At 50.5% G+C, this 14,301-nt stretch overlaps 1 protein-coding gene across 1 annotated transcript; it reads right to left on the reverse strand.

Annotated features, from left to right (window-relative positions):
• Nucleotides 1-1,298: 1,298 nt before the first annotated feature.
• Nucleotides 1,299-13,839, reverse strand: MUC17 (mucin 17, cell surface associated). The gene is made up of 11 exons (XM_075528166.1): nt 13,830-13,839; nt 13,583-13,684; nt 12,956-13,086; nt 12,523-12,581; nt 11,052-11,203; nt 10,076-10,144; nt 9,806-9,968; nt 8,509-8,670; nt 8,216-8,310; nt 1,412-1,491; nt 1,299-1,322 (listed from the first exon to the last, which is right to left on the reverse strand). The coding sequence occupies exons 1-11, from the start codon at nt 13,837-13,839 to the stop codon at nt 1,299-1,301; spliced, it is 1,047 nt and encodes a 348-aa protein (XP_075384281.1).
• Between the last annotated feature and the right edge of the window lie 462 nt (nt 13,840-14,301).

The following is a 14,301-nucleotide window of genomic DNA, read 5'->3' on the forward strand; positions in this document are numbered from 1 at the left end:
TATTAGAATAGCCCTGTAGTTTCATTATAACAGCAGATACATTTTCGCAAGCCCAACGGACACATATCCGTGTAAGTAGGAGGCTCACACGCTGTGCTCCCTTGGTTTCTGAACCTGCTCACAAACTCCTGTTGGCGCTGCCACTGGCACCCAGTTACGAGGAGACTTCGACACCCAGTGGTTTTGTCTGCGTTTCTGTTGCGGCCAGTGTGCTTGGGCTGCTGATTTTTGTCAGATGTTCAGGTGTGTTCGTTACAATGTTATCATACGTGGCCGCTGTGAACCTGCATCAGTATCTCTTTTTTGAATGAAGTTGTAGTTGAAGGGCCAGAAGGAGAAGCAATAGTACTTGCTTCAACTCAGTTAGCAATGGTGCTGCCCATTTAACACCGATTTTGCAGGGCAATGTTCTTAGTATCTGTTTGATCTAAGAAATGTGACATTTGAGTATTTTGCAACTATAGGCACCGCCTATTATTCTGTGATAAAATTGATAATAAGCATGGCTAAGGATTTTGTATCACCAAATACAGGAGCAGGCCCGTGGGAGAGGGGTGGTGTGGCTGTGAGTTCCTGCAGGGCGACCCCAGCCCGCAGACACCAGGTTTATCAGAGGCACGTAGCTCTTCACTCCTTCCTTCCCAGGCTCCGCGGATCCACGAGACACCGCCTAGACCTCACATAGATGTCATCACTACATGGGGCCTCTGAGTTTGGATCTGCAAGGAGAGAGCCAGGTGAGGATTTGGACCACGATGAGCCTGAGATTTGGGAGTAGGGAAGGCTTGGGACTGACTGGGGAAGTGGTCAATTTGAATTTTGTCCTGTTACCTGGAGTCCCACACTAACCAACCCATTGTCCCCCTTCTGGCCAGGTCTCTCCCTGCCACTGCGTCGATGCCAACTCAGAAGATTGAAGGGAACCACCCCTGGGGTTCCCAAGACTGTAAATCTTTATGGGAGTAGAAAGCTTCGTCTTTCCCACGAGAGCAGATGGTGGTTGAGGATGGATGACCTTGCAATTAGTGGCCCAATTCACAACCCGCTACCTAACCAGGGATCTTGTCGCAGTCTGGTAGGCCTCAAGAGAAAACGGCTAAGAATTTTACCTTTGCCACAAAACTCTTCATAGGAAGTGAAAGGCCTGAAGCCAATCCCTGTAGGCATTCAGTTGAAATAATATGAAAGTGGTCGCAGGAATAGACACTGCTGACCCAAGTGACCAATCTTAGATGTTACAGACGTCATGATGTGGTGCAGTAGCATTATATCTATGATGCATTCTTAACAAAAATGCTTCAAGTCCAGTCTACTCCACCCATCTACAGGACCAAGAGGAGACGAGTAGGAGACAGAGGGACTTCGGGGGACGGGGGTCTTGGAGTGAGCATCATATCTGGACCCTTCTTACTTTTGTTTCAGGATTGATGTGGCTCAGGGAGGGCTGGAATCTACTGTAGATGGAGTCCAGGTTGATAGGATCCTCTTGTTCTAGAGGGAGAAAGACGAAGCAGGCGATTAGGAAGGCAAGCCCCCCTCTCTGCCTTCCAATCCCACCCACCGGAGGCGGATGCCCATCCACACTTCCTAGGGAAATGGACATCTGTTGGATAGACAACTGATTCTCTAATCGATCTGACCTCGTAAATGGTGTGATTGGTTGTATGGGACTGTGAAAAAGCACATGTTTAAAAAATCCCACCTTCAATTAATCCAAAAGAAGAAGGTAAAGAGGGGGCAAGGAAGAAAATGCAGGGCAGCCCAGTAGAAAAATATCAAAATGGTAGATTTATTGTAGCAAGAGAAGCGATTTTGACCGAATGCCTCAGTGGTCACATTAAATGTGAATGGTCTATGGTCTTATATTTGAAAGTAGAGGTGATCAGATTGGGTTTTTCAGAAAGACCCAACTCTGGGCATCCTTCAAGACATGACTTTCAGTGTCAAGACAAAAATTAGTAAGTAAAAGGATGGAGACATATACAATATTAGTACAAAAAAACGCGGGGTGGATACATTAAGATCAGAGAAAGTTGACGGCAAAGAGGAATACCAGGAACCAAGCAGACGCGGAAGGATCCTGTTCGTCTGCCCCTGGGCATGGCAGCCCCACTCCTTCAGCTTCGGTTGGCAGGCCCATGTCCCAGCCCACGGAAACATAGCCTCACGCTCCAGAACTAAGTTGGCGAAGATCCAAAGATCCCTCTCTGAAACCGAGGAGCTGTGGCCTGGCAGCCATGGCCCCATCCTTGAAGGCCAGCGCAGCTCTGCCTCCATGCTCCTTTCTAAAGCTCTGCTGGTCCCCAAACTGCTCCCGGGGGCTGTCCCTTTCTCTTCTCTCTGAGTGCCGCTGTGCTCATCGCTCTCTTCCCTCCCCCCACGTCTTTGACTCTGTTTCTTGGGAGCTACTGACACAGTGACTGCAACCAGGGCCTCGGGCAGAGGGGCAACAGTGAGGAGGACGCAGGACTGGCAGGATTCCATTCTGTTGGGCGTGAATCGGGACGGACGCAATGGCGCCCAACCGCAGCAGCGTTCTTGGCGAAGCCTTGGTGGTGTGGTGAGTAAGAGCTTGGTTGCTAACCCCAGAAGCTCAGCCATTTGAACCACCAGCTGCTCCTCGGAAGAAAACTGGCAGTCTGCCGCTGTACCTATACCCACCCTGAAAAGCCCTCTGTCCTGTAACGTCGCTGTCAGTCAGAACTCAACTCAATGATGGCGGGTTTGGGTTTGGGTTTGGCTCTAATTCTCTAATTTGGCTCTAATTCTCCCTTCACGTTGATAATATATAATGTGCATATTTATTTCTTCTGATACATGTCTTGATGTTGGGTATAAATATGTGTGTGTGCTTGTGTGTGTGTGTGTGTGTGTGTGTGTGTGATTGTTAAATCTTCTTGATTATTTGACCTTTCATCACTAGACATGGAGCCCTGGTGGTGCATTGGGCTGTGATCCGAATGGTCAGCCGTTCAAAACCAGTAGCAGTTCCTTGGGAGAAAGACAGGCTTTCTAAGCCTGTAAACTTGGAGTTTACACTTTGAATTAGCATTGACTTGAAGGCAGTGAGATTTGAGTTGAATTTATCACTATATAATGGGCATCTTTATTCCTTCTTTTGGATTTTGTCTAAAAGTCTAATTTATGTGATCTTGAAACCACCAAAAACAAAAAAACAAAAAACCACCAAAGCTCCCCTTTAGCTGTTATTTGCATGGAGGTTCCCCCCCCCACCTTTCATTTGCAATCACTTTATGCCCTTGGATTTAAAATGAGTCTCTTTTAAACAGAATATAGTTGGAGTTTTTGTTGTTCTTTAAAATTCAATCTGCCACGATATGCCCTTTGTTCGGAGCATTCAGTCCACTTCTAGTCATGGCAATTACTGAAAAGAAGTGAATTGCTTCTGCTATTTTTCCGTGTGTGTGTGTGTGTGTGTGTGTGTGTGTGTTTTGAGCCTTCTTGTTCTTTGGTATGACTTGTGTTGAGTTTTGTGGGTTCACTGTAGTGAGTCTCTTTGGGTTCCCTTCGTCTTTCCTTTGCACATGTTTTAAACAGATGTATTTTAGTAGCGGCGACACTGCAGAACTCTTAATGGCCTAAGGTAACTTGTGATGAACCTTGCTTTACAAACAGACCACACATTCTGTATCCACACCATTCCCCTCCTCCCCCTTACTTGTTGCCCCCACTAATTATGTGTGGATAGCTCATTTGATAGTTGTTATACATTTTTATATATCTAGTATAAAACGCTTGAAGATCGAAACAATGAGAACTATCAAACACAAAGCTCTCATTACTAGCCATTCTACTGTGCATGTAGCTCCCTTTATTAGAGATTTTTCTTTTGAAGGTTTAGCTTTAAATTAATTTCTGTCTTTTTCCTCTAAAGAATTCCCATTGGTGTTTGGTAGGGCTGGGCTGGTGAATCTGAACTCTCAGTTTCTGTTCGGAGGTGCTTTTATTGCACCCTCAATCTCGAAGGACAGTCTTCCTGGGTATGACACTCTTGGTTGACTGTTTTTCTTTTACTTTCCTTTTTAATACGTAATTCCATTACTTCCTGTCCTCAGGTGTTTCTGAGGAGAACCTGGGCGCTAACTCCACCAGCATCTTTCTCTGTGATGGTTTGCTTCTCTCTCGCGGCTCTCAGGATTCTCCAGCTTTACTTTTGAAAGCCTAACTATGATGTGTTTTCATGTAGAGGAGCCCTCGTGGCATAAAAATGACTCATTGGGTTGCTAACCAAAAAGCCAGCTGTTCAAAACCACCAGCCGCTTCTTGGAAGAAAGACGAGGCTTTCTATTTCTATAAAGAGTCACAGTCTTGGAAACCCACAGGAGCAGTTCCACTTTGTCCTCGAGCGTCACTACGAGTCAGAAGGGACTCCATGGCAGTGAGGTTTTTTTTAATGAGTGGTTTTGATTTTTAGCTTCTTGGCTTGCAGTCATGTTCTTTGTTAGACTGGGGAACTTTTCTGTCATTATTTCTGCAAATATTCTTTCTGTTCCTCACTCTCTCTCTCCCCCTTCTGGAATCCTGAGTTTGTCCTCTGTCTCATAACCCATTGAACTCTGACTGCTCAGCCTTCTTGTTGTTCTTCAGACTCTATGCTTTTAGCTCTCTTCTCCGATCCACAGAATTTTCCCCTTCTGCCCAATGAAAGTTCTACTTTGGTTCTGTTGGTAAAGTTCTTCTACTTTGGTTCTTATTTTAGCCATTGCTCCATTTCAGCGTAATCTCTTATTGTAGGTCCTCACTTAATTACACGTAACATCTTTGGATTGCAAATTTAATTTTTTTTAGCAAACTTCATTTTTAAAGATTGCTTGGTCTTCCTTAGACGTGATTTCATTTGTTTCATCATAGCACGTCCATCTGGAGGGGCCGCTGTTCCTCTGCTGTTTGTGCCTCTTCCTTCCTTCCTTTCTTTCTTTTGATTGGGGCACGGAAGTTCTTACAGTATCAGCTTCATTCTTTTTTTTGGCAATAAACTTTCGGTGGGCAGAGCCTTAGGTGTCACTTGCCATCCTCTCCCCCTCTCTGTGATAGCTTCTTCCCCTACTGCAGTTCAATTGGGATTTGAAAGATCCATGTCTCCTCTTTCAACTTCCCCTCTCCCAAACCCACTCAAGAGCACCAGCCAGGGAGGAGCCGTGTTCTAATCACTGTCCACTAGGGGCGGGGACCTCTCTCCGCTGCCACTCCCTTCCCTCCTGTTTCTGCAGTCAGGTTTTGAGTCAGAAGACACACTCCCAGAATCCTCTTCGGATGCTGCCCTACAGCTTTGCCCAGGATCCCTTCTCCTCGCTGCTCTGTGGAGGCAGTTTCAATCTGAGCTGACATTCAGGGGTTCCTCTGTTTCAGGAGGGGGGATGAAACACTCCAGAAGGATCTGCCTCTAGATGTTTTGTTTGCTCTAGAGCTGCAGTGGTCCGGTGGTGCCTGGGGGATCCGTGTCCACACAGGCAAGCTATCCCCTGACTCCACATTCGGAGTATGTATTGTATCAGTCCAGCGGCCAACATCTACCAGTTGGGGGATGGGTAGTCATGTCCCAAATAAATCACCACGGTGGGGGGTGAGGGTCTGCCTGATTGGGATCAGGGTCCACGCCTGAGTAGCTTGCCTGTGGGGGTAGACTCCTCCCAAGATGCCCGCTTCCTACCATATAGGACCCTCAGCTGTATTCAGTGCCAACTATCAGAAGAAGCAGACAGACCCAAACGGATGCCCATGGAAGTCTGTCTCGTTGGTTTCAGAGTTCTGAGCTGTGGGGTGGCCAGGGAGGCAGACAGAGAGCTAGCTGTGGGAGAAGGCCCCAGTACAGTTTGCAACAGCCTCACAATCAACAATTTCCATGTAAGGGAGGGAGTGCCACGCTCTGCTCAGATCCTCACATCTCCCCACGCTCCCTCCACCCCACCCCCCCCACCGCCTTCCCTGTAGGTTGTTGGCTGCAAGTGCCATCTCTACCCAAGATATCTGCTTCTTGACATGCAAGGGCACGTAAGGACGCATCAGTCGGCATTGCTCAATGCCAGCTGGCAGTTGGTCATCTAACTGGCCCACAGGAAGGTTTGTCCCATGGATTTCAGAGGCTGCAGGTATGGCGTCTGTGGGGAGGTAGGGAGAGTGTAGACTGTGGAATGAGACTCCACTGCAGGACCCTTTGGGGAGCAATTCACAGCAGGCTAGCAGGTGGCAGCATCTGCGTGGAGGAGGGGCTGCCAAGCTCCAAATGGACCTCAGAGGAGGTCTGCCTCCTTGTGCTCAGAGCACCCCCTGAAGTATGCTGGCTGTGAGGGTAGCCTCCGTGGACGATGCCTGCTTCTCAGCACAGAGCAGCCTGGGCCAGCAGTCCTCAGTCCCACCTGCAAGAGGGAGCCATCGGACTAGAGCTGACTGGGAGCTCGGTCCCGTTGGTTCCAGAGACTTGAGCTAGGGGGTGTTCGGGGAGGCTGGCAGAATGCCTACCGCCTCGGGGAGCAGGCTCCACCGCACAGCTGACTGTAACCGTTCACAGGAGGCTTGCCGTGGGCATGACCTGGAGAGAGGACGTGCTTGCACGCTGACCCCCAGAGAGGCCTGCCTCGTTGATTTTAGAGCAGAAGCTAGGGGTCCTTTTCTTTTTGTGAAGGCAGGAGACTTTTGTGTCAGGGCAGCTGGTTGGGGAGGTGGGGGTCGGAACAGAGGGAGAAGTGCTTTCCCTCCGTCTATGGCTCACTGGTTCGTTGAGTCGTGCCTGTTGGCGGTTTCCTCTGCTCCCCAGTGCAGAGTCCTTCGGAACCGGACACTGTTTTCTCGGTGTGTTTCTTGTTGAGGGAGAATGAGCTGAGAGCTTGTTTACGCCCCCGTCCTCCCAGAATGCCACAACAGGGTCTCGTTGACCCTTTCTGCTGTGTTTCGGCTTTCTTTTTGTTTTTCCCCCATTTCTTCTCTTCATTTCCGCTATTGCTCCTGTGTTTCTTTTGTCGTTCTTTTCTTAAAACAATTCCGAGGCAGAAAACTTTGGGTTTCCTTTCTTTCAGAACCGTTTGGCTATTCGTTTCTCACTTGCTGGCCCTGGGAACGGATAAAGCAGTCTGACTTAAATGTTAAGGCATGTTGAGTGACGTATGCCCTTACACGTGGTCATGTAAAAGAAACCGTTGTCGCCGATGTGTGTGTCCGCGCCAATGGCTGGATTCAGCGCTCCACAAATGTCAATCACGTGGAGACTGTTAATCACGCTGTGCAAACGTCCCGTCTCCTGGATGCTGAGTTACATGTCTGCTTGATCACTGACTCAGAGAACTGCATCAGACTTGTCTACCATGTTGGTGGGTCTCCCTGTTGATCCTTACGGTTTTGTCCATTTTTGGTTGATGTGCTTTGAAGTCGTATCAATAGGGACACGGATTAGATGCGTCCTATCTTCCTGGCAGCGTAAACCATTTGTCAAGAAGTATGGAGAATCTCTTATCTACAGCCATTCTTGCAGCTTTGACGTCTACTCGCCTGTTCTAACAAGGGTACAAAACCCTTTTTACTCAACCAAAGATTTGGCTATATCTTTTTCTAAATTTCCCTTTCCTCCTTTTCTGTGTATTTATTTTTAGATGTGCTCCTCACCCACAGTGAGTCGATTTTTTTAATGTACTCTTTGCTGGCCTACTTACCCCATTTACATTGATGGTGATTACAGATATACCTGCATCACTTCCAACCACCTCCATCTAGGACTCCTGTCTATCCTCCCACTTTCTGGTTCGTCCTGGCCGTTTGGTGGATTGACTGAATTCTTTGCTTATTCCAGTTGCCCCCTTCTTTAGAATTTAAACTATTTCTGGAAACTTGCTTGTTTCCCATTTCTCCTTCTCGCAAATGTAAAGGCTCTACTTCTAGAACTTTTCACATGCAAATTGAATCTGGAACAATCTAAAGTGAATCTTTACTGTGATACAGCTCACCTGTTTACGAACCCGACCACTCCTGGGCACTTACCTGCGTCCCCAGACACACAGTCACGTCATCAAGCAGTCTGTGCCTCCCAATAGTTTAGTAATGTTCTGCCCATGAGGATGCCCTTCCAGGGGCTTTCAGGGACCAACAGTGGACTCAGAAGTCTTGGAGATGAAGAATGCTTCCCTGTTGGTTCCTTCAAGACCTCCAGCGCTCCCACATTCAACCATTTTGAATGCCGGGGCCTGGGGGGAGGGGGTGCCCATACCTTGATTGATGTCAAAGCCGATGTTTTGGAAGGTCCCGGGGACTTCACTGTTTTCTTCATGCCACTTGTACAAGTGAGACACTTTGGACTTTTGTCTATGGATAGAAACACCAGAGGGAGTGTGTGATGACTGAAGAAGGGCCACAGAGGCCCGGGAACGGGCTCTGCTTCTGCTTTCCCACGTGGTTGACTCTGAGGCTGGGATTATTGCAGAGTAATCGGAGGAGGAGGAGGAGGAGGGGGAGGAGGAGGAGGAATCAGAGGGAAAAGAGGAGGAGGCCGCATGGACTCACCTTTGCACCTCTCTCTTGGAGCGGAGCATGAACACCAAGATCACAACAAAGACCACCAGCAGCACTACTCCTGCTGCCCCCACGAGCCCGTACACCAGGCGCTTCTGAATGCCGACGTCACAGGCCTCTCCTCTGTACCAGTGAGTGTCCGTAGTCAGGCAGCTGGGGGGCGGGGCAGGGGAGAGAGGAAGCACCCCTGAGTTAATGCCACAGCCAGTGCCTCCACCCTCTCAGCCCCAGGCCTTCTGGGGGTCAGGGGAAAGGGAGAGGCATGCGGCATGCAGGGTTAGGATCCCAGAGGGCACAGGCAGGGGTGAAGGAGAGCTTTCAGGAGGGTGGGCCTTAAATAGGCCTAATGTTCAGCACTGAACCTTTAGGGCTTGTCTCTGGTAGCAACCCCAGAACAACTCGGGGCGGGGCGGGGGGTGGGGGGAGCTTCTGGGCGGCACTCCAGGGGCTTGCAGATCTGCTAGTCACCCTTTCCCTGTTTTCAACTTCTCTCTTTGTCAGGATAAACAGTCCCTCATCGCAGATCCAGACCAAAGGAGCCACTTATAAAGCCCCCGCTACCTCTCCTGGCCCACCCACTCATGTCCTTGCCCAGACCTGTTCATTTCCTCCTCCTGCTGCCAAGAAGACGCCCCAGAACAGCGGCTCTCAACCTTCCTCCTGCCGCGACCCTTTCATTCAGTTCCTCATGTGGTGGTGACCCCCCAACCATAAAATTATTTTCATCCCTGTCATTTTGCTACTGTGATGAATTGGGCGACCCCTGTGAAAGGGCCGTTCGACACCCCCCTCCCAAAGGGGTCACGGCCCACAGGTTGAGAACCAAAACAACTCCTCAGGCCTTTGCATGAGACAGGACCCCTTCCCCGAAGTAGCTCAGTCTCCGTGGGTCATGCCTTTCTCTGCCTTCCGACCTGGTTTCTGCCCCCCCTCCTCATATCCTTGTAGAACCCTTCCCCGTCCCCCGCCCCACTCCACCAGCAGGAATGCTGTTCTTTTCCTGGAAGCAAGGCCTGCCTGACCCTTGCTTATGCTCCCTGGGGAAGGGGTCCCGGTGCTCAGCATGACGTGTCACCCCAAGAACTCCTGGGAAGGCCGCTGAGGACCGGAGCCACCCTTGGCCCATCCTGGACTGGCTGTGGAGATGCTGGCCGCACCTGCCTCCTCTGCAGCTGCGTGTGTCCCAGAGTGATTGGGACCCCATCTATGTCCTTGACCTCTAGGCAGAGTCTGGAGTGGTGGGAGCTTCAGGGGAGGGAAGGAGGGGGCGGGATGGGTGGGCACTTACTAGCACCGAGGACCACTGCGTTCCAGCTGGCACTTCCCAGAGTGGCAGTCCCGGGAGACATTGAAGCCAGGCATGCAAGCTGAGATGCAGTAGGGCTTCTTCCCCTGGTACTCCAAGAAGAAGTGCTGAGCAAAGTCTTTCCCAACCTTCTCCCGGCATTCAGCTGGAGGGACAGGGAGGGAGGGCCGTGAATGAGAAGCGGGGCGCTCCAGCCAAACTCACCTTGTACCCCTGCTTCCCACCTCTCCTGCAGCCCCTCGGGTCACTTACCGAGAGGGTCATATTGGGTCATTTCGAGATTTTTCACTTTGGTGTCGTTATAGTTGAAACACAGCAAGGCTGAAGGAGGGGACAGATCACACCATTTATTTATTCATTTAATGAAAATATCAATTTATTGGAGGCGGTTACAGCTCTTACAACAACCCATTCATCAATTGTATCAGGCATATTTGTACATATGTTGCCATCATTATTTTCTAAGCACTGACTTTCTGTTGAGCCCTTTAGTATCAGTCATCTTGCCCCCCTCCAATATCCTTGTGACCCCTTGAATTATAAACGAGTATTATTTTCAACTCACCCCGACCACTGTCTCCCTTCCCCGTGGTTGCTGTTGTTTGTCCCCCTGGGGGTGAGGGTTTGGGGGGTGGTTCTGTGTTGATCATGGGGATCGGTTTCCTCTTCCTCCCCTCCTCCCCCACCTTCTCCCTGGCCTCGTGGTCTGGCCCCTCCCATTGTACAGGTACAGCTAAATGATAAGTGATCACCACACGCAGACTCCAGATCACACCTTTTATAATGAGCTCAGTTAGCATCCTCAGGGGCTGGGGTGAGTGTGAGCCAGGAAGGGGAGAACACAGTCCCCGCTGAGGGGGAGTGCCCACCGTGTCTGCAGCTCTCCCACCACGGTGATATCTGCCCCTTTGTCCTTCTTCTCCACCCCTTTCACCAAGATCGCCACCCTGTGCTGAAGAAGTCACACTCGTTCCGATGTTCCCGGGAACTCCCTGCCCCTGTCCACTTTAGATTGGCCCCTGGACTGAGCACGTGTGCATCGCTGGCTTTGGACCCCTCCATTGAAAACTTCCCCTCACACTGCCTATCTGCCCAAGGAGACTCGGGACTGATCCTAGGACCCTTCTCTTTCTCCTTCCTTCCCCTGGACTCAGCGGAGACCTCAGTCAGAGAATCCCTTTTCTCCACCTCACCACCCACCCCCGCCCCAAGGAATCCAGGTCCTTACCTGAGCAGGTAATGTTATTGCCAATTTGCATTTTGGTTATGTTCATGATTTTTTCTTCCACTTTGTTGGCGACTGTCTCCAACATTGCTTTGTAGTCTGGGGTGAAGTTGGCTCTCAGGAGGACTTCATGGTCCACCACCACACTGCCACTCCTGAGATGACAAAAGGAGAGCTCTTGGGGTGCTCAGCTCCCCACCCTTTCCCCTCTCTGCTCTCAAGGGAAAAGGGAAGGCAGGGCCAGGGAGAAACATTCAAATGATGGCAGTCAGGAGGTCTGACCTACAAAGGTTAGGCTCTGGACAGTCCGAGATGTGAATCTTAGCATGAAGATGGGGAGAGAGTTGGATCCATGGGAGAGAGGTGTAACCGACCTATCAAAACAGGAGCTGCGGCAGCTGTTGCCAAGGTATTTCTAAGGGGCGGAGCAAGAAGTGGTACCCAAGGTTTGGTGAGGTTCTCTTCGCCTGCGACCAGAGGTGGGCTGCACCAGCCTGTCTGACAATCCTGAACACTGCAGGCGACCCTTTTAAAGTTGCCAGTTTGCCTTTTTTCCAATCGCACATGTTTTTGCCTCTGATCCTCACAAGATTAAAATGGCCGTCACCAGTCTCTCTTGGCTCAAAGGATCTTTGTTTAGGGAGTTGGGGCATTCTCAAAGTGCCTTGTTTTTTCCCTCCAGTTTCTCTTTCCTGATGTCAACTCCCTAGTTAGAATAGTCCAGCTGCTCTGTTTCCTAAAAGCCACCCAACAAATGCCCTGGGGTGAAGACTGTATTGAGAAAGCAAACCCCTTTGTTCTGCGGGCCTGAGCATCATTTGCAGCCTAGTAACTGGTCCAGCCTCCTTTGGCTTCACAGTCCAGAAAAGCCCTACACACCGAAGCCAGACCCCACCCTTGCCTCTGCCTTTGCCTCCTCCATGCTTTAGTCAGAGCTTAAAAGGCAAGGGGGCTTCAACAGGTTTGTGAACACTTTCATGGTCTTTCCATTCCTTTTTTTTTTTTGAAGTCCCATCATAGAAAAAGCAGATTTGGGGGTGCTACTCATAAAACGTCACTGCCATCCTGTTCCTTCTGACTCATGGCGACCCTACAGGACGCGTGGAACTGCCCCCTGGGAGTTTCTGAGACTGGAATTCTTTATGGGAGGAGAAACCTCATCTCCCCACCCCCACCCCCAGTTTGCAATCCACTTGGTGAGACGTATATATATATCCACTCTAGGAAACCAGAACGCTACCATGCTGTAATCGTCTCCTTAAGTAATTCGCTCCATCTCTCTAAGCCTCTCTTTCTCCATCTGCATGGTGAGCACAATCCTATAGCTCGATCTCACTGGGTAGTTATGAACCTTCAGTGGGAAAATGCAAAGTGATCCTTGTTGGAGGGTATCATCAGAAGAACCTGAACAGTTGTCTGGGTCATGACCTTTATGACTAGAAAACCCCTCCCCCCAGGAGTCCCAGAGACTCACCTTAGACCTGTGATGTTGACACCCACATATTCAGGGATTCCAGAGTAAGCAATGTTCATCTAAAAGGCAAGGGGGCCACTACGTCATTACACAGCTGCCATCTGGGACCCACCCAGTACTTTCTAGAGACTCGGAGGGTGGGGTGGGCAGAGGATGCATCCCCCTTTTCTGTAGCCCCCCTGCAGTGGGACACGGTGTGGGTGGAATGGTTGCTATTCAGATATCAGCCCGAGCCCTGGGACCTTGGCAGCCCCCAGTGGCCCTTTACTTTGGCTTACCCCCATCCACGCCCCCCCCGTGCCCTGGCAAGTGCTGAGGATATGGGTGAGCTGAGAAACTCATACACAACTCTCAGAGAAGGACCCATGGATGCTTCTCTTACGCTCAAAAGACTCCTCCCTGGGGACAGGGTGGCCACAGGGCCTGTCCTCACCTGCTTGGTGAATGTCTCATTGAACTTCCGGAATTGAGGAGACGCTCGATTATTGAGGTCCTCGGTGAATTCCTGGCTAGTCACTTTGACGGAGAGCTCTACTTGGGCAGAGATCGACGCTGGCGCAGGCCCTGGGAGGGAGTAGGTTGGCAGCACTGGGTGCAATGTCACTTCTGAGTCCGTATCCAAAGAGACCCACGGTCCCAGCAACTCCACCCAGCCCAGGTGACAGAAGGCAGGCGCTATCCGTAACCTCTGCCTTGATCTTCAGCTCCAGGGCTTCCAATTGTTCTCACCCAAATTCCCCTGAAGGGAGAGTGGAGCACTATGCTCCCTAGGGCTTTGGAATTAAACAAAGGAGATTTGGGGGCCTTACATTTGATGACAGAATGCCTTGTAAGGCCCACACTCTGTAGTAGCACAGCGTACCCATCCGTAAAAATCCGCCTCCAGCAAGGGTGCCCTTCAATATGTGTTTGTTTGTCGATGGGTGGATTTCTGGCTACTAAGCAAAATTGCCCATGGTCATCCTGTGCATCCCTCGGCTCTAAGCTGAGTAAGGAGCACTTTCCCAGGGTGGGGCTAGGCCCCGAGAGTGGAGGGGACCACCCTGCAGGTTCAGCTCACCTATCTCGATGCTGTCGCGCACCAGATCACACCTGGTCCCATAGAAGGGCAAGACACACTTGCACTGGCTGTCCTCCCAGGTGCCTCCATTCTGGCAGTGCTCTGAAAGGGACAAGGTCTGGCTCAAGCACACACATCTTCACAACTGGCACCCTGCCTTTCCATGCACTGTCTGTCAGGGGTTGAGCAGTGTCCAGAAGACCTGGCCACTGGCGTGGAAGTAGGGCCTTTGAAGGTGCTAGCTGACCTGAGGTCATGCTGGAGTAGAGTGGGTTCTTGTTCAATCTGAGCGACTTCTTCATAGAAGAGACAGAGACATACAGAGGGAAGATGCGTCTAGCAGGTCAGGAAGGCCTGGGGCTACTGAAGGTTGGGAGAGACAAGCAGGTGTCTTCCCCTAGGATGGACAAAAAGTGCATGGACCTGTCAGTGCCCTAAATTGGGACTTCTAAGCCTTCAACACTGATAGCCGAGAAGTTCCTGTTCTTTCAAGCCATCCCCGTTGCTACGGCCACCCTGCAAGACTTTGGCACTAATTTGATACGTTCATGAAGTCAGTCGGGGGGGGGGGGGACGGAGCAGGACAGTAGTCGTCAGGACAGTAGACAGCTACAGTCAGTAGCAGTCCCACTTTACCATGGGGAAGGTGAGGCAAAGAGAGGCTAAGTGACCCACTTGAGACACCACCTGGGGCCATATGTCGCCTAGTCTAAGAGTCC

Source organism: Tenrec ecaudatus, chromosome 12, assembly GCF_050624435.1.
Source record: "Tenrec ecaudatus isolate mTenEca1 chromosome 12, mTenEca1.hap1, whole genome shotgun sequence".
NCBI classification, from domain to species: Eukaryota; Metazoa; Chordata; class Mammalia; order Afrosoricida; family Tenrecidae; genus Tenrec; species Tenrec ecaudatus.

Excerpts from the sequence above, each read along its gene's own strand:
- MUC17 (XM_075528166.1), bottom strand. Across the intron at positions 13,087-13,582 it reads GCGCGACAGCATCGAGATAG|GGCCTGCGCCAGCGTCGATC; the intron begins GTGAGCTGAACC and ends ACTCCCTCCCAG. Across the intron at positions 1,323-1,411 it reads ACATCAATCCTGAAACAAAA|ATGGGTGGAGTAGACTGGAC; the intron begins GTAAGAAGGGTC and ends TTGGTCCTGTAG.